The 25,446-nt window shown below is 49.2% G+C and overlaps 1 protein-coding gene and 3 long non-coding RNA genes across 8 annotated transcripts in view; 3 read left to right on the top strand and 1 right to left on the bottom strand.

Annotated features, from left to right (window-relative positions):
- The window catches only part of LOC123614074 (uncharacterized), a 49,220-nt gene extending 48,644 nt beyond the window's left edge, over nucleotides 1-576 (top strand). Inside the window, exon 7 of the long non-coding RNA XR_006721559.2 lies at nucleotides 90-576. This is a non-coding gene — a long non-coding RNA (uncharacterized LOC123614074). The remainder of the gene's footprint in view (nucleotides 1-89) is intronic.
- Nucleotides 577-4,937: 4,361 nt separating this feature from the next.
- LY86 (lymphocyte antigen 86) overlaps nucleotides 4,938-25,446 on the bottom strand; it is a 47,277-nt gene continuing 26,768 nt past the window's right edge. The window contains exons 4-6 of one of the 2 annotated variants that reach the window (XR_012500926.1): nucleotides 9,407-9,459; nucleotides 5,651-5,867; nucleotides 4,938-5,340 (exon numbers count right to left, since the gene is read on the bottom strand). Coding sequence is in view for 1 of the 2 variants with exons in the window: in XM_074348051.1 (XP_074204152.1) it covers nucleotides 5,257-5,340; nucleotides 9,407-9,459 (137 nt within the window). In the remaining variant the exon portion in view is untranslated. The remainder of the gene's footprint in view (nucleotides 5,341-5,650; nucleotides 5,868-9,406; nucleotides 9,460-25,446) is intronic. The other variant, XM_074348051.1, reaches the window with a different exon arrangement.
- LOC123614073 (uncharacterized) lies at nucleotides 6,030-13,311 on the top strand. Of its 4 annotated transcripts, XR_012500930.1 has the most exons (6): nucleotides 6,030-7,103; nucleotides 8,624-8,702; nucleotides 9,354-9,676; nucleotides 9,959-10,101; nucleotides 11,804-12,354; nucleotides 12,857-13,311. It is a non-coding gene; the product is annotated as an uncharacterized LOC123614073 (long non-coding RNA). The 4 variants fall into 4 exon arrangements; XR_012500928.1 differs by having other exon boundaries at nucleotides 9,556-9,676; nucleotides 11,804-13,311; XR_012500927.1 differs by having other exon boundaries at nucleotides 11,804-13,311.
- Nucleotides 22,475-25,253, top strand: LOC141574190 (uncharacterized). The gene is made up of 2 exons (XR_012500931.1): nucleotides 22,475-22,710; nucleotides 25,148-25,253. It is a non-coding gene; the product is annotated as an uncharacterized LOC141574190 (long non-coding RNA).

The following is a 25,446-nucleotide window of genomic DNA, read 5'->3' as shown; positions in this document are numbered from 1 at the left end:
GTCTTTTTTGGGTGGTGGTGGTGGTGGAGGGGGAGTGTTCTCATCAGTGAATTAATCTGACACTTTTTTACTCTACCTTGTGTTTTTAGCCTGTTTGCTGCTTGGCTTGACACCGTCTGCAAGCCCTCACTACACGGTGCTCCTCACTCTGTAGTCTCCAGCCAGCCAGCCAAGGCAGCGTCAGATGGCGAGAGGCTGGGGTGGAGTCAGGCAGCTTCGAATCCTCGCTGCTGAACCCGTGAGCCTGGGGAAGTGGGGGCTGACTTCCTTACCTGGGAACCGTGGGCTGGTACTGAGATGAAGTACTGAGGTGCAGGTGAGAAACCTAGCCTAGAAAATGCTGAAATAATTGTGAGCTTTTAAACAACTGCTATTACTATTTTTCTTGTTCTGCCTTCCCAGTTGTCTTTCTATATCACATATTTTTAATCGTTTTAGTCCACCTTTCTGTGGAAACCTTGCTGTGTCCCTTTGATCACATCAGTAACATCCTCTGGCCCCCTCTCAAATTTTCTTCCACCATTTCTGATTAGAAGAAGAGGAAGAGAAACCAGAATAAATAATAGATGGAACAGGCTTGCGTGGCAAGGATGTTTTCTTTCCTTCCATCCTTGGTTGGGTTTCGGAGAATCCATGAAAATATTAGTTGGAGGAAGAAATTATTCTTTTAAGCTGAAATAACATCGATGCACACGTTCTTTTCCTCGGGAGTGAGGAGACTAAGATCCTGGAGGAAAGAATCTGGTTTTGTCACGCAAAGGAAAGCCGGGTTAGAGGAGAAAAGAAAATCAGGCTGGTGCATTCGAAGGCAGCTGAAGGCTTCAGTTCCAATGGAACAACTGAAGTTATTTACAAACTAGATGGCAAAGAGCGCTTTCCCAGCTCCTCGGGGCCCCTGCTTGCCAGATGGAGGGCCCAGGAAACTAGACGGGGAATTTGTCTGAGAAGGGCGACTGAGAAAGTGCAGCTGATTCAAACTGAACTGCTGGGATAACAAGCTTTTTCTCCCCAGCGAGTCCAGGTTAAAATCAGGATGTCGCCTCTTCTCTCACTAGCTATTTTGGGTGATTTTTTTTTTTTTTTCTGAAGGCAGATGTAACTGTTAAATTTGCAGATGTTACATTTAGTTCTTCACATCTTGAATGTGAATCTTTTTTTTTTTTAAACAGGAAACAAGTTTAATTAAAAATTACACACATTTTCTTTCCTAGGTATTTTTGGCCTTGGTATAATGTTTCTATTTCAGGGGAAACTTGTACCTGAATGTGTCCCTTAAATTCTCTTCAGAGTTCATGGGCTGAGCCCGCAGCTCAGGCAACACGCCCCCATCCCAGGTCTAATAAAACCAGTTGCACTTAGAAGAAATTGAGGTGCCGAGGGGCCGCGTCAGGACTCAGAAGGGAAGCCGGGCTTGCAGGTGAAGGGCGCCCCAGTGCGGTGGGCGGACGTGACAGGGAAGTGAGGGAGCAGGGCTTCAGCTCCAGGGCGCACGCCCGCCTGTTACGGACTGAACGTGCCCCCCACCTCCTCCCGGTTCATATGCTGAAATCCTAACCTCCAGGGTGATGGTGTTGGGGTGGGTCTTTGGGATGTGAGTATGTGATTAGTGCCCTTCTAAAAGGGACCCCAGAGAGCTTCCTCACGCCTCCCTCCATGTGAGGACACAGGGAAAGACGGCTGTCTCTGAGCCGGGACGTGGGCCTTCACCAGACCCTGAATTTGCCAGTGACTTGGTCTTAGACTTTCCAGCCTCCAGAAGTGAATGAGAAAAATGCGAGAAATAAATGTCTGTTGCTTATAAGCCACCCGGCTTACGGCGTTCTTATTACAGCATTCCGGGAAGACGCAGGCACCTCCCTACGTAATCACAGCTCACACTCGCTGAGTTACGTGCCGGCGCTGTCCTGAGCATTCTCCGTGCGTCTGACTCTCATGGTATTTCTGTAAGGCAGGTGTTAATATCGTTGACACTTACGGATGAGGACACAGAGGCTTAGAGAATCCAAGTCACTGGCCCAGTTAACAGCTGGGGGAGTTAGAACTGAAAAGCTGGCCCGTCTAATTCTAGTCATGCCTTCCACCCCTAGCATCTTCCCCCTTTTCCTCCCTTTGCCCTTCCCAACGCCCATTTCCTTCAGGGAGTGGTGTGGTTCCAGTGGGACCAATGCCAGTCCAGCTCTGGGGGTGGGTCATGTGACACAGGGCGGCCAATCAGCACAGGGCCAGGGTGACTGGCCAGGAGTTGGTCATGTGACCCAAGTCATCGCACTTGCAGGTACTGCCGGGCTCTCGAAGAAAGGTCTCTCTCCCTTTGTACTTGGGACAAGTGGGAGACTCTTTGCTGTTACAGAGGCCGTCTGAGGGCAAAGCCGATATTCAGGGAGGCCAGAGGTGAGGGAACGGCTAAGAAATAGAGGCACCGAGGGCAGTGGGAACCTTTGCAGCAAACCACGGCTGCTTCCTGAACCACGTGGGGCTCCGCTGTCAGGGCTGAGCTGTATGTGTGATCAGACCGAGCTGGGTACAGCCACACCACACTCCCGGGGGGCGATCACACCAGCCAGTGGGTCTGCAGGGTCTGCCTGGACCCTAGCCGGGCAAAGCTTTCCTTGGGCACTGGCATTCCCTTAAAAAAAAAGATATATACATACATACGCGCGCGCGCGCGCGCGCGCGCGCGTGTGTGTGTGTGTGTGTGTGTGTGTGTGTATATGGAGAGAGAGAGAGAGAGAGAGGTTCCTTTAAAATACAAGGAAGAGCCTGTGGACCCCAGATGACTGAAGCTGGCTTACTCCATGAGGGTTCTTTGGTTGAGGGCACAGCATAATCTTTAATCAAACGGATATAAATTTTTTTTTTTTTGTATTTTGAAGCAGTAGCAAACCATTTATGAGAAGACGAGATGTGATTAAATTCTCCACCCCCAGCCCTGGCCCTGCCCCAGGCGCCCACAGACAGCCAGCCAGCCTGAGGGGCCTGAGGGGGCGTGCTTTGGGTTGCCCACCTGCCCCTTAGCACCTCCTGCTTCCTGGGATGACAATTCCAAGCTGCATCTTAGTCACATACGACGTTCTGCTGGAGTGTTAAACAGCAGCAACGCTTCTGGCACTTCTCCTGCCAGGACTGTTCGCATTTTTTAATAGGAGGCTCATAAACAGTGAAAAACGTTCTCAACTTGCAGGATTGGAACTCAAGTGAAATTTAAGGCCCATGACTGGACACTAAGGACAGGCATGTTTTGGGGGCAGAAACACTTCTTTTTCCTGAAATCACACCTTTAGTGTAACTGCTGTGTGCTCCTGTGTACTCAGTGAAGGAGAGAGCCAGCTCGTGCATGTGTGGAAACTCCTACTTAACCAAACCTGTGGCATCTAAACTCTGGCAAATACACACACACACACACACACACACACACACACACACAAATACACACAAATATACACATACACAAACACATAAACACACATACACAAACACATACACAAACACAAATACACACACAAATATACACAAACACAAATACACATACACACAAACACAAATACACAAATGCACACAAATACACAAACACACACAAATAGACACACAAATACAAATATACACACACAAATATACAAATATACACACACACAAATACACATAAATACACACACATGTATGCACGCTGTCAATGAACTTTAAGAAAAGAGCGAAGAATAGGAGAAGGGACAGCTGCCTAGCAGAAAAATAAAAAGTGAGCTGGTCCCCTCCTTCCTGTCCCTGTCTTGGGAAGGCTGTGACAGCTGTCCTGAGCTCCCAGAGCCTGCCCAGGGCCCTTGCTGGACATGGGGATGTTACTGAAAGAGGGCGTGTCTCTCTGGAGGGAATGGTGCCCATCAGCCACTGAGTTTGCTGTCTGGGTGTGTAACGCTGTGACCCGTGTGTGCTCAGAGGTTTGCCCCTGAGCCTGGCGCGGCCACAGCACGTCTTCTCTCCGAGCGTTTTGGGCGTAGCCGCGGTCACTGCTCTAATTTTGTCGCTCCACAACCCAGAAAACTTCAGATGCTGGTCTTAAGGTTTCGATTCACCAGGCATTTACGGCCTGCTATTCCGGGTAGTTCAACCATGTACAGACAGTGATTAATAGCAATGGCCGTTTTTAAACTCTGCATTTTCCTCCTCTTTTAACCTCTAACATGGTGGGGTTTTAATGGTGGTAAAAGACGTGTTGATGAGAAAGCCCTCCCAGTCTCGCGACTCTAGCCCTTTGGCCAAAGCAAGAGGGCCAGCCTTGGGGCCCAGGGATGCTGGAAAGAGAGGGACAGCGGGGAGGGGAGAGGGGAGGGACGGTGGGGCCCACCATGAGGTTCTGCGCATCCAGGGACATGAGAAGACGGGGTTCCCCAAAATGCTCTGGAACAGACAAGCAATCTGACCATCTACAGAGGACATCGAAGGAGGTGTCTCTGTGTGTACGTGGATGTGGCCCCTGGTGGCTATGTGGCTGTTTGGTATCTCAGGATACCAAGCTTCATGAAGGCAGGGAGTGTGTCTGTTTTCCTCCCCAGAGTATCCTAAGTGCCGCTCACAGGGCCCAGTGCAGGAGTGACCGGCAGTGGCTCACCGAGTGAATGAACGAATGCAGTCGTGAGAGCCCCAGTGCGCTGGTGCCGGGACGGCCACGCTTTGGGGGAATGAAGTTAAAACTCAGTTTGTTCAGGTGAGATCGTGACGTCACTGTGGGGCTTCATCAGCTTCTGGCCCGCACGTCCAGGGCAGGGCTTCCCTGGGAGAAGGAGCAGCTGAGTCCCCGGTGCCGTCACCGCAGCCGGGCCATCATGGTCCTGAATCTGTCAGCGTCACTTCCTCTGTGGCAGCGGCCAGCACTGGATGCGGAGGAAATTAACGTTATAGCTCTCAGGGTTGTACTAAGACTTCGAACAGAACACAAGGCACAATTGTGGGCTGGTTTCTTTATTCTGGGTGACTGAAGAAGGGCCCCCCAGGAGCTGAAAAGCAGAGAGCGGTTGTCAGGCGAGCACTTGGGGAAGGAGGACGGACCCTGAGACCCTGGCGACCCCCAGGAGTTCCTAAGGAGCAGGTCCTTGGGGGCATCACTGCATCTGTGGAGTCTAGGGACCTCTGGTCCTGGGCCTGAGATCGGTGCCTGCACCTTCCAGGAGCCTTCCTCTGCTGTCAACTGGTCCTTCCTCATGGCAGGTTCAGCGGGAGGGGCTGTGGTTCTCCGGAGACAGAGCTGGTGGCGCCTGGAGATGCTCAGGAGCAGGTGACGGTGGCGTTGGCGCAGGCCACGGTGGAGTGGTCTCTGTTGTAGAGCTCCAGCAGGACCTGGTACTCTCCCTGGAGGGGTGCGGGGAAAGCGGGAGGTGTGTGACCCACAGAGGCATCGACGTCCCGCAGGTGGTGTGCAGCTCTGCCCTGCACAGGCTCTGTGCTAACCTCGGGGGATGATCCGCACCCCTGGGGGCTCCCAGGCTCGCTGGGAGGGACAGCCCAGATGAACATCTCACATTTCAGATGGAAGTCCCACAGGGAAGGGGCGGGTGGGGATGCTGGGTGGCCCAGGGGGTGGTGGGGGGCTGGTGCTGGTTTGCAGTTTTAACTAGGGTGGCGAAGGCAGGTCCCCTGAGAAGGTGACCTTTGAGCAAACCTGAAGGGGATGCGGGAGCATTCCACACTGTCCAGGGGTTGGCGGCCCTGCATTGCAGGGACAGTGAGGAGGCTCATGGGTCTATGGGGAGAGGACCCACGGGGAGAGGGGATGAGGTCAGGGAGGTCCTCGCTCGCCGTGGTGGGGTTGCTGCTTCCTCGCTACGGAGTGGCCTCTTCTGTCCACAGGGGCCCTCTGGCTCTTTGCTGGGAAGAGACTGCAGGGGAGAGGCAGGAAGGAGTAGGACCAGGGACGAGGCGGTGGCAGTAACAAGGCAGGTGGGAGATGGCAAAGGTTTGGAGAGGGCGGTGGGGATAGGGAGAGGGGTGGGAATCTGGATAGATTTTGAAAGAAGAGCCGATGTGATTTACTGGGGAAACCCATGAGGGTGGGAAAGAGACAGGTTAAGGATGACTCCAAATGTTCTGGCCTGAGTAGCAAGAAGGCTAAAATGTCATTTTCTGAGATGGAGAAGTCAGCTGAGGGAGCCAGATTCAACTGCATGAAACCAAAGCGCGCTCCTAGGAAAAGAATCCCTGCCTTTTAGGTTTTCCCTTTCTGGCCATGACAGTCCGTAGAGGACTCCCTTGGTCCAGCTGGCAGCCAGGCTGCATGTGGATCTGCAGGAGGAACCCAGGGCCGAGCCACGTCTGTGTTGTTCATCGCTGAAGCCCTGTCCAGCCCCACCGGCCACGCGGGGGTGTCGTGTCTGCAGACTCTCTGGAGAAACACTCTGGGTGGTGGAGGTAGCGGTAAGCAGGGCAGAGGACGCTCAAGAAACTCCTGGAGCATCTTTGACGAGCCTGTCACCCGGGGAAGGAAAGGGGTTCAATCTGCATAAGCCGGAGGGAAGGGCTAAATCAGACCACTGGGTAGATGTTGCATGAGAAGTGGTTTTGGTTAGAAGAGAACTTTCCAGCAATTAGCAGAGGTCCAGGAGCAAGCGGGTTCCCCAACACTGAAGACGTCTTGGGTGTGAGGGTTGATGAGAGTGACCTAAGGCACCCCTCACCCCGAAGATTCTGTGACGGTCTAGGTTCCCGTGAGTCTGCTCAAGTATCAAGCAGCTGTGATTTCAGAGGCAGTGTTAGGACTTCAACCCACAGTGTAAAAGTTAGAGAATTAATTCTGAGTAAAGACCAGCTCCCGTTTGCATCTGACGGTGTTTCATCATCACCATCCGCATTATCACCATCGTTTACTTTTTAAAAGAAAATTGAAGTATGGTCAGTTTACAGTGTGTCAATTTCTGGTGTACGGCGTAATGTTTCAGCCATACATGTGCATATATATTCGTTTTCATATTCTTTTTCCTTATAGATTGCCTGTGTCTGTGATTACTTTTAACCACTTCCCTGTGTGTTGAAGTGCACACCACGCAAAATTATTGAAAAGCAACTGAAGTTTTCGTCATTGCTTTATCAGGAAGGGGTTCTGGATCACGAATTAGAAGGTATATGTACTCTGGTTTAAGGGGCAAGAGGATTCAGGCAATGGTGCCCGTCTGCAGGCAGGAGGAGGGACAAGCTAGAAGGACAAGGGGGACAGGGGAGGGACAATGGGCAGAAGCAGCGGCCTTTCTGCAGCTGAGGAGAGCCCTGGCTTTGCGACTTAGGAGTTGTGCCCTCTGCACTGAGGCTGAGTTCGGGCTGTACCTGCAAGTTGTCCGTGCGCTTTGGGCGCCCAAAGGGCCTCTGGGTTCGAAGTCAGAATGCAGCCGTCACAGGCGGATGCCTGCTGCAGGCAGGACTTCAACCAAGGGGCCGGCTGTGTTGTTGAAAGAAAATAATACCAAGGCCCTGCAGACTGACTGCTGCGCGGGAAAGTCTGTGGCCGCGCGGGGATGGAATTAGCACAGAGCTCATCTCGGGGGATTTGGTGGGAGGAGTAGGGAGCGATCCCGGGTAGGTCTTTTAAAACCAGAAGTCTTTGCACCATTTCTGTCCCATATTAGGAAGCAAAGTCTCCGAGCCTGGCAGGCTGGCTGTCGGCCCGGAGCCTCTGGGCTGACTGAGCTGGTCTTGGGCCAGCGTGGGAGCCCAAGTTAGGCTTAAGGCCTCCAGCTGTCTCTGCTGCATATGTGACAGGTCACATGTGTCCCCTCCAGTTCTTTCCCTTGTCAGGCCTGCCTGGGGCAGGGCAGGGCTGGCCGGATTTCTGCCTCCCGGGCGCCGGCCTCAGAAGAGGAAGAGATAGGAGGGCCAGGCAGAGAGCGTCTGCAGATGTTTAAACAAGCAGGCCCGGGGCCAGGCGAGCTGGCCACTGTCTCGGCCTCACATTGGGCCGCATCCCAGGGAGCCCTGCTGGTGGTCTTCGGAGGCAGGCGGTGGACCCACCCAAGCATCCTGGGTGGTTGCAGTACAGCTCTTGACATCTCTGCTACTTTTCTTTCAAAGGGATCCTGAGACTCTAAGTTCTTTCCCCTCTGTTTCCGAGCAGTTGCTAAGGATAACTGGTTTTAAAAATAAAGTCAATAGTGCAAGACAAAAATCAGTTATTTGCAAATTTTAAGTCGCTCTCCAGCCCGGGGGGATGGGGGTGGGGGTGTCCAAAGGAAAAAGGGGAAAGAAAAAGCATTCAAATGGCAAAGATTTGAAGAAAAATCTTACTGGGAGACATTCAGCCTCACATCCTAGACGGGAAGAGGGTTTGCAAAACTGTCATATTCTCCTGAAGAGTCTGTGGAGGAGGACTCAGAGAAGGAAGGGAAGGCTGGACACCTCCCAGCTGTCAGAGCAACACCAGAGCAAAGTCCAAGACCGCCTGAAGGCTTGATGGCTTTAAACAGGAGACCCCAGAGGCTGGGACAGAAAGGAAGCATACAGAGGGATGAAACAAAGTTCGGCAGATTCTTTATGAAGGAAATACTTTTCTAGACTCACACACAGGTTTTGAAAGATTGGAAGAATGGAGCTGAAAACCAAATAGTTAAAATTGTCACATTTTGGTGACCCTTCTGCTGCTGTTCCATAGGGTGGCCTCGGGAGCAGCGTGCGGAAAATGGACAGCTTATGTCGGACCTGCTGGAATTCAGCCGTTTCTTAAAGTCACAGTATGTTGAGTAAAAAGGAATTAGTGGAGAAGTGTACCTTACCTGTGGGCCTCCCTGGTCCATGTGCAAGTCGTGGGCATTTCATTTAGTTGGTGACCACTGTGCAAGGACAGTAACTGAGGGACCTTTAGGCTTTCCCGGCTGTGTTTTTCTTATTTTTCTCTGAACCATATTAGATGGGTCATATTTGTACAAACATGTAGTTGCTGTTTATCAGAAATTCAAATTTAACAGGGTGTCCTGAATTTCATCTGGCAACCCCAGTCAGATTGGAGCTCAAGACAGAAAGTTTCACAATACTAGAGGAAAGCCAGCTTCCCACTGGCTGCCTCCCTCGCCCTGCCCCCAACAGCTCTAGCCACCCGGCTGTCCCCTAGACATCCCGCAGGACAGGCCACTGGCATCCTCCTCAGTGGGAGGTGTCTTCCCAGAGGATGCTCCAGGACAAAAGTGTTAAACACCGAAATGCCAAAACCCACGTGTCAAGCATTAGTGCCCAAGATGAGGGGGCAGCTTCGCTGAGAAAGGGTCTCCTTAGTGCTGGCCGACACGAAAGCTCTGAGATGTCAGCTTAATTCCCACCTCCTCCTCTTCCTCCTCTGTTCTCCTCTCTCTCCCGCCCCCATCCTCTTCTGCATCTCCTCCTTCAAGAAACTGCTCAACACAATAATCAAGAAACAAAAAACAGAAAAGCAAAATCTTACCACGGGAATTTCGAATCCAGGATTATTGACAGGGCCGGCATAATAAATCTGCTCTGGAAAAGAGACAAAACACACATAATGTCACTCAATCATTTAAGACAAAAGTGATTCACTCTATTATCTGTGCCCACTGTGCCCCGGGGAGCCAGTGATGGACGAGAAGGTGTCAGTCCTCACGTCGCAGGTGTTCTAATGAGGAGACTGACGGTACGGAAACCATGCAGCGAGAATGCATCTTGGTCCTAAAAAGTGCTGGAAGGAGACATGCAGGTAATGGGAGTTAGGCAGGTGGAGTGATGGCCAAGAGGCCAGGCTGGCGCTGGGCTGGGCGAGGCTAAATCCTAAGACCGCTTCCAGTGGCTGCCTGCCCTTGGACAGTTACTATCTCTTTGTGCTCACTTTCCTTTGTTTTTTCATTGGTGGCGGTCGGAGGGGTGGGGTGGGGTGGGGAATAGCTTTATTTATTTCTTTAATGGAGGTACTGGAGACTGAACCAGGACCTCATGCATGCTAGCATGCGCTCTACCACTGAGCTAAACCCTTCCTCCACAGGTTCCTCATTTTTAAGATGGGTATAATAATGACAATAACAGAGCTGTGAAGAATAAAGAAAGTTCATCAACATAAAGCACTAATAACAATGTCTGGAAGGCACTGGAGCAACTGTGTTGAATGCAGCTGAGAGTCTGTGTAAGGTAAGGACAGAAATGTGTCGTAGAGGCTCCCACTGCCCAGAGTCTAACGCAGAGCACGGGTGCAATGTATGGTTATTGAATGAGGTTATCGAATGAACAGAGGTCCAGAGCCGGGATACGGGCCTGCCAACCAACTTCCTTTTGCTCCTGCTACTGTAATCCACTTCCCGCTGGAAGGATCCACGCCTGGGGTATGCTGACGCAGGAGCCTGGACTAGGGAAGGAGCCATTCGGAGCAGCCAATCTGGTGATGAGGGCGGAGGGACGGAGGAGGAGGATGCCGGAGAACAGATGCTCATTGGTTTATGGATGGCGCTGGGTACTGGGCTCTCTTACTGGTACAGCGACTTCCTGCCTCACACAGCACCTGACACTTAACAGATGCTCAGTTAATATTTGGAGACAGACCAAACTCTCCCCAGTTAAAGGGGCGGGGCCAGGGGCTCTGTGACTGGTGCCCAAGCAGCCGCTCACGTGGAACGATACCAGGGGCACAAGGATAATCTCCTTTAAAAAGGCCTCCCTGGAGCCAGCCGAGACCTGAACTTCTACCAGGAGACCTGCTCTCAGTGTAGCCTTTCGCGTCTGTTAAATGCCCATATCCTTAACGTAGCTACCCTTCCTTCCGGTGGTCGCTCCCTAGTACCTTGCGGGGATAACACAAACACATGGTGGGTGCCAGATGGAAGTTCATTGCTCTCAATATACTGATCCATTCATTGTTAAAAAGAAACATATGTTTGGTTGTGGGTATAAGCAAGAGGTTCACTGGAAACTGTTGCTCTGTGTGATGTGGTATCAGAAGCAGAAGTCTTATAGTCCTGGGTGTATACTTAGGGGTCTCCCAGGGCAGCTGGGGAAGACACAGCATCCGGCTAGAGAGCTGACTGTGTGAGGAGTAAGCGGAGCGTGTGGGCGGTGTGCCTAAAAGAGCAGCGGTGCGGGGGTGCTGCCTGTGGTCCTGGTCGGCCTACAACCCAGGGCCGACCGTTTGTTACAGTCCGTATGAATGGACCCCCTGGGGTTGTGGGACACGGAGGCCCAGCTACCAGCACGTGGTTTCTTTTAAGGAAATTGTCAGAGCAGAGAGAGAGCTAAATATGAGCAGAGAAAGGGGGGCCCAGGCCAAATGGCAGAAGGCCATACATCATGTGAACAACAGGGATCCTCGGGCAGACAGAAAAGCAGGAACCTCGGGGCTGATAAGAAATCACACATTTTGGGGTGACAGGTGTCCTGGAGGCAGACAAAGAAACGTGGGGAAAGGCAGAAATCTCTAGTGTCCGAGTGTAAATTTGCTCATTATGGCCTCATTATAATAAAATTAGCCTTGCAGATTTGAAGTACCCATCATGCACCGAGGCCGTAACACTTCCGATCCAGACTCAATAAGGACAAAAATCCCTCCTCCCCACTGGAAGGTGGAGCTGGGATGGAAATCTGGGAATAAGACCCCAGTCCCTTCCCTCCCCAGTGAATATTCCAACCATTCATTTTTACGTCCTATGTAACCAGCTTGCCAAAGAAACTCAGCGCGGCCGCTCGCCTGAGCCTGTCGCTCCCGCCTTGAGAGTGTCCTATCCATCCTTTAATAAGTCCTCACTTTACTTTCTTAACCTCCGTGTCTTGTCTCTGAATTCTTTCTGCAGTGAGACAAGGACCTAACCACCAACAACAAAATAATCTGTTCTCTCTTCCCTAGTGGATGCTCTGACCCACGCTAGGACAGTCTGAGCAGAAGCACAAAGAGACCCAAGACCCAGATATTCTTCGTTTCAGCTGTCCAGTCTAGACCTGTCCACTCTCTGCCTTGCAGCCTTCTCACAAGTTCTGTGACTCCGAGGTAGACTTTCAAGAAAATCCCGTTGCTTTTGTTGGCTGGAGTAGGTTTCTGCCGCCTGCAGCTCAAGGACTGAGGTTGCCATGGGTATGGACCAGTTAGAGTCACTCCAGCTGGCTCTCAGGGCACGGGGCGCGTCTAGCTTGGAAGCAGAGTGAGTGTGCCCGTCCACAGGTCTGGCTGGATTCCCTCGGACGCATCTTATGCCCACTTCATGCTTCTACTTGCTGTCCTAAGGGGCGTAGTGCAAACGGCTTGACCTGGAGGCAGACCGATGGGTTCAGGACCCAGCTCTCCTACTAAGTGTTGGTGGACGATTTGCTTAACCGTCCTGTGATTCAGCTTCTGCATCTGCCAGACAGAAATAGGAACGCCTCCCCTCCAGGGCATGAAGGGGACTAGAGAGGTTGCAGGTAAGCCCGCGGAGAAGAATGGGGTCCCCAGTTGCTTGTTGTACAGTTATTCAGCAGACGTGAAGGACAGTGATGTGATGAAGGCTCACGTGGGATACTGGGAACCACACCGAGGCTGGGTTTGGAGACCTTTTTCCTGAGCCAGTGTGCACAACAGCCAAGTTCTGCTGGTGTCTTGGTTTTTTTTTTTTTTAGCTTCTGTTTTAAAAAGTGGATGAGTGCTGCTCATTCTTCAAAAAGAATACCAGTCAGATGATCCCCAACATTTTGTTACGTTCTTTTAACGTCCTGAGCTTTGCTCACTTGTGCTTCACCGTTAAGGTCCTTTACTGGGGCGAGAAACTGGCATGAACTCCTTCACTTTACAGTTTCAACTGGAGCTTTTCTGGGGGCCCATGAAGTCCCTGAGAATTTCCGCAAGTAACTCATGAAACTGTCTTTTTTTTTTTTTAACCTGATGAAACAACACCTAAAATTAAATTCTCCCTCCTTCCTTTTTCAGATCATCTCCGATTCTGAGATTCCTTTAATTAACATCCTCACACTCCAGTACTATAAAAAGAGCCCCAGTGTATCTGTACCCGCTTCCTCCTTTCCTTCGCTTGGAATCTTGATAAGTTTTTCATGTGCAGTAGATTAAAAAAAATTCACCTTCCTGCTTCTGAACACATGAAGTCTTTTCTGCCAATTGTCTTTATTTTTTGGACCCAGATCTTTGTGTGCTTTGTACCTAGTGTCTTCTGAGAGAAAAAATGGATTTTTAAATTGTGGTAATAAAAGATCCCTAAGGGTTTAGGTTTAGACCAGCATGAGGCCGGGCGCTGTGTCCTGCCCTCCAGCGTCTTGTGCTCAGTCACCAGCTCACATGCTGGTCCGGAAGGAAGTGCTCGCTGAGTGTGTGGATTCCATTATGCGGAATTGCACCACTTCCTAGACCTTGCTAGTATCTTACAGGAATCCCCTCCATTCTTTCAAATTTATTACAAAAATGTCATCAGTATTTAAGTATCAGGAGGGTCTTTGACAGTATAAGAAGACTGAGTTATGATTGATCATAAATAGGCCGATTAGTGTGTTCAGAACAAAGGTGGTTTTTTTGGAGGGGTGGGTATTAGGTTTGTTTGCTTGTTTGTTTGTTTATTTATTTATAATGGAGGTACTGGGGGTTGAACCTAAGACCTCATGCATGCTAGGCAGACTCTCTACCACTAAGCTGTACCTCCCCACCCAGAACAAAGATTTTTTAAATCATCATTTATTCATTTACTCACATTGGAGCCCTGGAGGCTGGGGCGCAGTGTTGAACTAGGACACAGCCCGCATCCTGCCCTCCAGTGAGTAGGAGGGAGTGAGGGTCTGGGATACCCCTGTACAGGGGCTGCTGTGGGCAGTGGTCCCAGGAGAAAGAGATAAGGGAGAGAGCATTTCAGGCCGACTGAGAGCCTCATCTCTGCCTTTGGGTGTTTCCTTAAAGGCACCAAATTGGCCACTAGTGGAGGCTCAGGCACTGCCCCTCACCTCTCAGGCTTTGACCGGCTCTGACTGGCTCTGACCAGCTCTGCTTTCTCTAAACTCTCCGGTCCCGTGGGGCCCCACCGGGCTAGAGAGTGAAATTTCCAATATAAATTCATACAACTGAACTCAGGACAGAGAGTTAAAAATATTTAAAGCAATATAGAAACTACCAGGTCAGCGATGTGGATGTGCAGGAGAGCATTCTGTAAAGATGGGAATGTTCTGTGTCTGCATCATTAAACATGGCAGCTGCAGTCCACATGTGGCCACTCAGAGCTTGAAAGGCGGTGAGTGTGGCTGAATGTTTAATTTAATTTAAATGTAAATGATTTAAGCTGACACTGGTGACCAGTGGCTACCATACTGGATGGTGCACTTTTTGGTCCGCACTGTCTAATAGAAATATAATGCGAACCACATTTCTAATTTGTGTTTTCTAGGGGCACAGTTGAAAAAAAGGAAAAAGAAACAAGTGAAATTAATTAAAAAATCCATGTATATTAATCCAAATATTAAAAATATAATTTCAATGTAGAACCAATATAAAAAGTATTAATGAGATATTTTAAATTTTTTTCATGCTATTTTTTATACAAAGTCTTCAAAACTTGGTGCCTGCTCTATACTTAGAGCACATCTCTCTTTGGACTGCTCACGTTTCTGCTGTTCAATAACCACATGTGACTAGTGGCTGCTACACCGGACAGGGCCAATTATTAAGTTGTGGATGAGAAATTGCAGCCCAGAAGGTGAAATAATTTCCTTCAACTTTATTCTTCCTACAAGAGCTTTTTGTCTTAGCTGCCCAAGTCTCCTCTGTGAAATATATAACTTCTGGCAATGAGAGAGGAAGGAGGATTTAAGTTTTTTTTTCCCCCTACCAACCTATTTCTGGATTTCTGTAGATAAACACTTAATACGACTCTCAAAATACAAGTTGTGAATTGGTGGGCTGATTGGGTTCCCAGAGATGGAAATGAAGAAGATGGTGATAGGAGGAAAGAAAGAAGAAATTGAGCTGATCTTCAGAAACCTGCGGCAGCCACGGGGAAGTGCTCTGTGATTGGAAATAATGAAATAGACAGCACGAAGGGTGACCTTTCTCAGACTGGCGGCCTCTGGGGCCCATGCCCGCCCGGCAGAGCTCTGGGGATGTTTATTAAAATGCAAACACCGGCAAGCCTGGCCGGAGGTTTGAAGTGGTACCCGGGGGTGGGGGTCGGCCTGCTCAATTAACTTCCTAAACGATTATTGTACAGAAGTGTGAGTCCTTCAACCAGATTTATGAAATTCCACAACTGGATCCTGTATTGTAAATTTGTAAAGGATCCTGTATTGTTTTAGAAAATTAAAAATGCTTTGGTCTTAGGCCATTGTTGGTCTCAGTAGCGGGGCTCAACAAAAATAAAGAACTGACGAGTGTCAAAGGACGGGTTCAACACATTCCTGGCTCATTTACAAAGACTTCAGTTTGAAGGTGGAGGGAAAGCTCCCAGGGCAAAGGATTCCTTAACAGGCTCGCTCCTTCCTTCCTTCCTTCCTTCCTTCCTTCCTTCCATCCATCCATCCATCCATCTATCCTTCCTTTCTTCTCTCTCACTTCCTTCCTTTCCTTTCTTAAAAAAAGTCCTCTTTCTCTTGGTCATTGCTGGTACTCACTCTAGAGGGATAATTATTTCTCCTCCTCCTTCTTCCTCTTCCTCTTCGTCTTTTTTTGCAGTTCAAGGGTGGCATTTTCTGCTCATATGAGAAGAAATCACTGTTGCTGTTGATGCTCCATGAATTTGCAGCAGCAGCATCTGCCCGGCCATCACAAGTGGGAAACCCACAGCTGCTTGAAGTGTGCAGACAAAGACTAAAACATGAAGAGAGAAAAGGCAGGTGGCTGAGTGGCTGGTGCTTCAGATTTCCAGTTTCATGAGAAACGCAGACGAGACTCTCTCCCCAGAGGCGCGAGGGGGCCACGGAGTCTCGGCTTGGCCTGGTCAGCCGCCAGAGGGTACACAGCTCGCACCGAAGTCAGGTTCCTGCTACCCCTGAGGAGCAGCTCTTAAAAGTCTAAGGCTCCGAGGCTCCACCACGCCTCCAGGCCTGGTTGAAATGCAGGTTCCACTCTGAGATTGACGACTTCAGGGGCTCAGAGCCCTTCCTTGAGAAACCCCTAATCAGCTGCGTGAAGTAGTAACCATTGATCACTTTTGCGGTGCTTACTGTGTGCTGGGCTCTGTTCCAAGGGCTTTGCAGAGAGCAGCCCAATTTAGTTTTTTCTTTTTTGGGTGGGGGGAGGGAGGTAACTAGGTTTATTTGAGGGACTGGGGATTGAACCCAGGACCTCGTGCATGCTGAGCATGAGCTCTAGCCACTTTGAACTTTACCCCCCACCCCGCTGGCTTTATCCTTATAGCAGTGCCATGAAGTATCTTCCTTGTCGTACAGATGTGGAAACTGAGGCTCAGAGAGACTGAGTAGTTTGCCGGAAGTCACATAACCCAAGTGACAGTAAAGGTCCAGCTCTCTGTAAGTCTGGCTTCCAACCCTGTGCTTACTTAAAACTAGGCTTGTGGTTGCCAAGCTGTGGTCCCCGGACCAGCATCTTCGGCCTCACCTGGGGATGCACATTCTCAGGCTCCTCCCCACCCCCAGGCGTGCTGGCTGGGAAGCTGTGGGTCGATCCTGCAATCTGCGGTTGGACAATCATCCGGGTGATACTGGTCCGTGCTCTCCAAGGCAGCCTGGCGGTGCGGCGAAGCAGGGAGCAGGAAATTCATAGAGAGATAGCGGTTTGGGCAGCAGCCGCCTGCAGTTATAAAGTGACAGCGGGGGTGAGGATGGCGGACAAACTGCAGTTTCCCAGGTGGCGGAGAACCATGGAGAACCACTCCCTCCTTGGAGCTGTTGACTCAGCATAGGAAGTGGAAGCAAGACGCACTAGTCCCCACCTGCGCCACCTTGTCCCTGGGCTGTTAGCTGCGGTGGGTGAAGGACAGGCCCAGAAGCCGGGACTAGGGAGAGACTGAGAATGAGCACAGGGCCAGCGGAGCAGAAAGCCTGAAGCCAAGCAACTTGGAGACGCAGGAGGTCTGCAACGGCAAGGAAATCAAACGGAAGAGAATAGGCAGGGGCTGCCACCCCAGAGAAGATGCGTTTTAAGCTGGAGGCCTCAGATAAAGCCGCTTCTCCCCTTCTTTTACAGCAGAAATCAATGAGCGCGTTCCTGGACCTGCATTTGTTACTACGTGTGCGGTGAATGCAAAACAGTGTGCTTGTCGGAGGCTGTTGGGTCGTGGGCAGAGATTAATGGTGGAACTTCTTCCAGGCAGCACTTGCCTGGAAGGTGCTTTTTTGCCCTGTCTTCTACTACAGCGCTGCAAGGTAGAAGGCATTTTGTGGAAAGCGTTGTTTATGGAAGAATTTCCAAATCTAGGCAATTTCCAAATTTCCTCCATTTCTTAGACCTGTGAAAAGGAGCATTTAGAAACAGAGATAGTGAAGTCTAAGGAACTTGAGCTGCCAAAAAGTGAATTGCTGATCCAGATAGCACTGTTCAGACCGAAGTTTGAATAATTGCAGACAGTGAGGCTGAGAAGCGTCTGCGAAGACTGATGCTCGGGGAATCCTTGACAATGACTGATCGCGGGGGACGGTCAGGGGCACGGGCTCAGCGTGAACCAGGACAGATGGGAAACGCCCAAGTGAATGAAAGGGGTGGAGGACAGGCGGCCAAGACGAGTACCCACTGCACTTCCACCTTGTCTAATTTGTAGGTGTGAGATCAGTGAGATTCAGAGCAGAATCCCTTAGGCGCTGTCAGGGGTACCACCTGCCCGGCGGGCACTGCCATGTCAGGCTTGAAAACCAGCTCTCAGCAGATCTTCTTTGCTATACGCTGAAATTCACCTAATCATGACATATTCCCCACTCTGGACAAACAAAGTAGGTAAGTTCCGATTTATGTGAAAGATAAACCAGGGAGCGTTATGTCTTTGACTTAAGGACTCCTCAGCTTCCAGCGGTGTCATTGTCATATTTATTTTCGCTACAAGCTTTCCAGATGCTACAGAGAAACAGTGGTGGACTAAATTTTAAATGTATCTCACTATTACTGTTGTTATTTCTTATTTAGTCTTCCAATGAAGTATTCTGGTTACTCCCGTTTCGTGGATGAAGTAAGTGAGAAGCAGGGATTAAAAAGTCTTCCAGAAGGAAAGGGCTCTGCCCTAGCCTGCAGGTGGCAGCCATGGGGAGGGGAGGAGCCCTGCTCCCTGGCTTATTCATCAGGTGGTCTTCAATTTCCTTCCTTCCTTCCTTCCTTCCTTCCTTCCTTCCTTCCTTCCTTCCTTTTCTTCCTTCCTTCCTTCCTTCCTTTTCTTTCTTTCTTTCTTTCTTTCTTTCTTTCTTTCTTTCTTTCTTTCTTTCTTTCTTTCTTCTTCTTTCCTTCTTTCCTTCCTTCTTTTTCTTTCCTTCTTTCCTTCTTTGTTTCCTTCTTTCTTTCTTTCTTTTCTTTCTCTCTCAGATCTGTGTTTTTCCCCATGTTTTAAAAAATTGAACTATAGTCAGTTTACAATGTTGTGTCAATTTCTGGTGCATAGCATAATGTCTCAGTCATACACATACATGCATATATATATGCCTTTTCATATTCTTCCTCATTGTAGGTTACTGCAAGATATTGAGTATAGTTCCCTGTGCAGCACAGAAGAAACTTGTTTATCTATTTTATGTGTAGTAGTTAGTATCTGCAAATCTTCAACCCCCAGTTTATCCCTTCCTACCCCCTTTTCCCCTGGTAACCATAAGTTTGTTTTCTATGCCTGTGAGTCTGTTTCTGTTTTGTAAATAAGTTCATTTGTGTCTTTTTTTTTTTTTTAAGATTCCACATGTGAGTGATATCATATGGTATTTTTCTTTTTCTTTCTGGCTGACTTCACTTGCTGCAAATGGCATTATTTTATTCTTTTTTATGGCTGAGTAGTGTTCCACTGTAATATACCACGGCTTCTTTATCCAGGCATCTGTCGATGGACATTTAGGTTGTCTCCATGCCTTGGCTGCTGTAAATAGCGCTGCTGTGAACACTGGGGTGCACGTTCCATCAGGTGCTCTTTCTTCCCACCATCCGTCTCTGTGCTAAGTCCCCTCTCTTTGTCCCAAATCTAATTTGTTGGCATGTGCCAAAGCAGAGTCAATGTCAAGTCGTTATATTTTCCTGAGAAGCCTGGATCTGAATTTTATCCCGAACCTTAGGTTGGTGTTCACTGTAACGAAAGCCAGAGGGTACGTGTGTTCACAGATCTGATGAAGAGCCCTGAATTCTGACTGGCTTCACAGCCGTCTTTCCCAAAGGCAAGTCTGCTACAGAGGCACCTCGGGCAGGGCTGGTGATTTCCAGCACATGGGCCAAATCCCACCCAATGCCTGTTTTGAGCAGCTGTGAACTAAGAATGGATTTTACATTTTTAAAGGGTAGGAAAAAACTCAAAAGAATAATATTTCATGTTGTGGAAAACCTAGGTGGAATATTTAATTTCAGATAATAGTGTCCATAAATAAAGTTTTATTGGGACACATCCACACCCATTCATTTCCACGTTGTCTGTGGTCATTTCACGCTCCAACAGCGCTGGTGAGTGGTTGTGGGAGAGACACGTGGTCTGCAAAGCCTGAATGTCTGCTGTCTTGCCCTTTGCAGAAAAGGTTGCTGACCGGTGACCTAAGGGCTTGTTAACATAGGGCGCTAAGCCCCAGCCCAGAGTTTCTAGTTCACTGGCTCTGGGTGAGGACCAAAAACGTGCGACTCTAACATTTTCCCAAGATGTTGCTGACGTTGCCGGTCTGGGGACCACACTTTGAGAAACACGGCCTTATGTAGCTGCTGGTTACACCCAAAGATGATTGTTTGATTCCTGTAATTTGGTCATGCATTTAAAATCTTTTCTCTAGTCCTGGTAGGGGGCTGAAATGAGTTATACATCTACGGCGGCAGTTCCTTTGTGTTCAAAGAGGGTATGTAGCAGATGGGTTTAGACCAGGTCCCGGCTCCCTAGCCTGCTGGCTGTGTGACCTAGGGTAACTTACTTCACCTCTCTGGGACTCAATTTCCTCATCTGTTAACATGAGGTTAATAAAGGTAGTTTCTATACTTCAAAAGGTTGATGCCAATTAATTAGTTAATACTCACAAGGTGCCTGGAAAGCCCCTAGCACACCTCACGTGCTAAGAGGATGCTGTTTGCTATCGTGCAGTCCAGTCCCTGCCTAGGGCCAAGGTTTCAGCCAAGGCTGTACTTACGCCTCAACCTTGGCTGAAACCACCTGGCCTGGGTGCTAATCCCAGAGATTCTGGTTTCATTGGTCTGGGGTATGGAGTTTTAGGATCTTCAAAAATTTGAAGGGGACATTATAATGTAGCACTGTTCTCACAAAATACAATGAGAACCCCATGTGTAATTTTGCATCTTTTAGTAGCAACGTTGAAGAAGGTGAAGTTAATTTTAACAATGTTAAATATCATGTTTTATTGTTGATAATTAATAAGTGATATATTAATGATATGTTTTATTTCACTCAGTATATCCCAAACATTATCATTTCAACATGTACCCAAGACAACAGCGATTGAAATGTGCAGCTTTCTTTTTTCAGATCAAACCTTTGAAATCCAGTGCGTATTTTACCTTTACAGCACATCTCCATTTGGACTGGCTATGTTTCCGTGGCCGAGTAGCCACATGTGGCTAGTGGCCTCCACATAAAACAGCATGAATCTAATGAATGTGCAACCAAGATTGAGATGCGGTGGGGTAAGGGCGGTCCGTGACTGTGGACCCGACCAAAGCTGTCTAACAACATGCAGATTCTACTGGCATCACTGTTAGAAGTTGAGTATTAAGGCGGTTTACTGAAGCTTCCCTCCTCAGGGTTAGTAACTAGTTGTGGTCATTAAGGACATTCAGCTGAATGCCAGTTCAGTCTTAAAAATTGGCAGAGCGAGTTTGAAAGCATCAAGATCAAAGAAAGCAAATGCATCTGCATGACTTGATGCCGAGAGTAGAGAAAGGAACGAGGGAGCAGTAACAGAGTAGGAAGCAAGACGGGGGCCTGTTTAGCCCCTCTCAGTGAACCCACAGCCGGTAAAGGGGGCCGCAGGCACCCAAGGACAGAGCTCAGAGTGGACATTACACGAGCCCTTGACATTCTATGCAACACTTGGATTCAGATTTTGCTTAATTCCAAGTGTCACTGAGTATTAAGTAGGTTATGATTCTTTTTGTGAAAACGTACTCACATTGGGAAGAGAATTCATCCTCCTTTGTCTTTCCTACAAAGATCAACTAAGATTGGAAAGAGTAACCTTGTACATTGATTATAAAAGCAAAAGAGATTTCCAAGGAGACGGAAATAAAGCTCTGCAGCGCCACCATTTACAGGTCCTTGCGATTAAGCTCCTAAGTGCGTACGATCTCGGCGTTTTCCTGGGCGTACACACTTATACGCATTTCAGTAAAAACAGGATCCAATAGTGAGCCCTCGTTTGTGGCAGCTTCTTTGTCACTTAACAATATTCTTACGAGTATATTTTCCTGTACTTTAATAGTCTCCTTCAACCTCACTTCAAAGCACAGCATATTGTACCTTTATTTGGCTGAACAGTGGTCTACCCGGCCACTTCCCTACAATCGGACGTATAGGCTGTTTCCGCAGAGTGACCCATCGCATCGTAAATGGCAACGCCACACGAGCATCACTGGGCCTTCCAATCCAGCGTGCTCTTGCCTTAGAGGAGGCGGAGGAAGATGCAGAAGAAGAGGAAACGACATTTCGTATGTGGTCCCACTAACCTGACCTGTTCTGCAGTTTTACCTGGCTCGGAGAACAGCCAGTAGGGTGCAGAGAAATGCACCGTGATGCTGTGCAAACATCAAACAGCTCAGCTGCGGCTGAGACCGTGACGGGCGGTCAGTGGGCACCAAGTCGCCTCACTTCTCTTCTAGGAAGGGCCTGCGACCCCAGAGGGACCCCGCTTCCAGCTTACATTGTCGCATGCTTGTGACATGCTTGTGCTCGGTTTGCATTGACTTCAGTTCCCCTCAGCGCCACGTTTTCCCCTCTGGTCTTAGAAAGAATCACTTCTTTTCAATAGAATCATTCCTGCAGTAGGTTTGCGGGTGGGCTGAAAAAACTTACATCACCCCAGAAGAAGCCTCCGAATTTAAGATTTTACTTTTCCCGGCTTATGTAATTTCCATAATCATTTGTTTATGTGGCCTTTGTGTATCACTTTTCAGATCGTTCTTATACTATTTAAAATTTCCTAGCAATTCCCTAAGTTCGGCTTCTCAGCCTGCCTGTGCTGTTATCAACCCGACAGCAATAAAGCCAATAAATGGCTTCAGAACCGCCCAGCATTTGGATACGATAAACACCAGCCTTTCAAGCTGCTGAACTGAATTGGACACTTCAGTTCCGGGAACAACAGCTCTTCTCTTTTATTAATCCTGTCAAAACCATTCACAGAGGGAAAAAAAAGTTTGGTTTTCTTAAACTTGGAGGACCAAGATACTCTACTTTTTGCTAGATGTGATGCGCCTCGTCTGTGGTCTGCATAGGTGTCCTCAGATGGTCACTTTGGAGGCGGGCTGGTGCACCTGCATTCAATCTGTCGTATGCAAATACAGCACCACAAGCACTTACTGCATCTTTCGTCTGTGCCAGGCTCTCTTAGTCAAGTCTGCAGGGACAGCCAGAAATATTCCTGCCTTCGAGGGGATCACGGTTGAAGCGTCTGCCTTCAAGGGACACACACACACACACACACACACTATGGTATACAATTCCGGCCAAGGTAAGTGGGAATGGAATATTCCAAGAGGGTCCAGAAGGAGCAATTCATGTGGCGGGGGACTGGAGGAGGGCTTCTGAGAAGAGGTGATGCTGGAGTTAGGTCTGGGTGGAAGACAAAGGGCAGCGGGCTTTCGAGGCTAAGGGACCACTGGCACGTCATGTGTGAAAACACAGGGCGTGGTCAGACAGTGGCAAATGACGCACGTGGGGCAGGATGTGTCTAGAAGCAGGGTAGAGTCAAATTTGTGACAGACTTTGGTCCCTAAAGGACTTAGACTTTGTTCGGTAGGGATGGGGGCGCTTGGGACTCTGGGGAAGGTGGGTGACATGATCAGATCCGTATGTGAGAAGACCACCCTGGCAGCAGTGGGGAGGCAGGGGACCAGTGAGAAGCCGTTTCCCTCATCCAGCAGGTCGGGAGGGAGACTCGATCCAGGGAGTAGCAGGAAGGAGTGAAGGGCAGCCCAGTGTGTGTCCTTTCTTACCAACAAGGCGGTACTGCAGAGCCTACCTGTTTCCACATTTGGGTTCAAGAATACTTACTTGGGGGGAAAATTTGAAAGATAAGCCAAAGACAGGAGATAGGACAGTAGATGCCAACTAGAGGTGGCAGCCTACGAAGTTGTCTTTCTTGTTGGGTTTGTGGTTTAATTAGCAGCTTAAGATGCTTTGAGTTCCTCCTAAATGTTACATAAAGTCAGGAATGCTCGCAGACCATCAGCATTATGATGTTATTTTATATACAGCCTCTAACAGGCTTTTAAATAACCTGAAGGCAATCAGGAAAGCAGTTCTGTATTACATTGTCCAGATTGCCCATGTTCCAACAGGTTGAATCCACTGGGAATGAGCTGTGCCCTTCCAGTCTCCTTGGCATTTTATGCCTCTTTAATGCAACCTGGGGGAGTTGTTTTTGAGTCTCTAATCTCTTCTCGCCCATCACGAATGTCCTTGAAGGCAGAAACTGTTCTTGGATCATCTTCAGGCTCCCCCAGGTGCTGGCACAGAGGAGGGACTTAGTGTTGGAGGAAGGAAGGCGAGGGGAGGAGGGAAGGAGACTGACAGTGGGCGAGGAGGTTGGGACGGGCATGGCTAACGGCAGGTAGAGAAGGTCAAATAGTGACCAACTCATCAAGAGTTCCCCGTGGGGGGAGAGACGCGAATGCAGTCAATTAATCAGAAGTATTTCCAGTAAGATGAGAGAGGAAACCTGACTAATCATTCTGTGGTAGGTTAGCTAGGAATTTTTAAATGTCCTGAATTGAAACCAAGTCAGATCACTGGCCAGAAAGAATTCTTAAAGGATAATTTTAAATAAACTCCTGGTCAAAATGCACGTTCATTCATTTCGTTGTTTGTCCTTTTGTTCATTCATTCCTTAGAAGCTCAGATCCTGGGCTCTGGGGTTGGCCCGCCTGGGTGTGAGTTGTGGGTTTATCACCGGCTCTGGGATGGCACAGGTCCTAAAGCTCTCTGTGCCTAGGGTTCTGCATCCGTGAAGTTAGAGTATGAAAAGTACTAACTCTTAAGTTCGGGGCAGGAAGTAAATGACTTACTGGACGTAAAGCTCTTAGAACAGCGCCTGGTCCGAGTGCTTAATAACATTAGCTGTTTCACTCTGTATGGCGTCCTGTACTCAGCACTCCCCATAGCAACACATTTAAAATCCTGGAAATGAAAAGACGGAGATGATCCTGCCCCATCCGCAGGAGGCTCCTAGTCTACTGGGGATGGCAAGTGGGAATGAACGATTATAGGCCAGCATGGCGGGTCTGTGACAGCGTTACGAGTCCCACCCTTCGGGGAGCGGGCAGGAGGGCGGGCAGGGCGGGCTGAGGGGAGGCTTGTCCTCCACACGTCACAGCCAAGGCCACCTGGCTTCGTCCCGCTTGCACTCCCTCACATTCCCTGCTCTCTTGTGCAAACTTCCTTTGTCTGTATCCCTTAGTGTGGGAAGGGGACCCCAATCTTCTAGGTCGTCTGTTCAGAAGGCACAGTCGGGTGATTTTGCTGTGGTTTCCTTGATTGTGGAAATAGAGAAGCGGGTGTCTCTGGGGTGTGGGGTTAAGGGTCTGCTCTCCCTTGGCCAATGGCAATCAGAAGGAGACCCTGGGAACGGGGAAGAGGAGAGCTCCTGGTGAAGGACAGGCACAGATCAGATCCAAGTTTTAGTTAAATAAACAGACACTCAGGGCCTCGGTGAAGATGGCGGGTGAGGACAAGGGGGAGTGGAGGGGGACAGGCCAGAGGAGGGGTTCCTGTGCTCTTTGAGGGGACCCACAGCAGAGGGTTGGGGGTTACTGAATTAGACAAAGAGGAGATAATTTGGTGGGTTTTATGCTTCTGAACTTTGAGTCTAGACACTTAATGTCCCCCTCAGCCACTGACTCAAAGGGAACCACCAATGACGGTTAGAAAGCTTCATTTTTTCCCCCCAGAATCCATCAAGGAGACCCTGCCACTGAAGAGATCGCTGAGGAGAAACCTGGAAACGCTTTGCATCTCGGTGGATTTGGAGAGGCTACTGGTTCTTCCTGTCACCAGGTGATTTTTCACGAGGTCCCACCACCACCAATTTCTGTTCATAAACCCGATATGCACCTTTCATTTGATGGTCACACTCGCCCGGGAAGGCAGCCCCGTGGGACCGGCCGTGTGTCACTGTTATGTCCCCCGTGCTGCCCAGTGAGGTTAAGCTCGTCCGCTGGTGAGGGCGGAACCCGGACTCCTGGGTGTC

The sequence above is a fragment of the Camelus bactrianus genome, chromosome 20, assembly GCF_048773025.1.
Source record: "Camelus bactrianus isolate YW-2024 breed Bactrian camel chromosome 20, ASM4877302v1, whole genome shotgun sequence".
Classification (NCBI taxonomy): Eukaryota; Metazoa; Chordata; class Mammalia; order Artiodactyla; family Camelidae; genus Camelus; species Camelus bactrianus.
The sequence above is the reverse complement of the archived record's forward strand: the minus strand, read 5'-3'. Positions and strand labels throughout refer to the sequence as shown.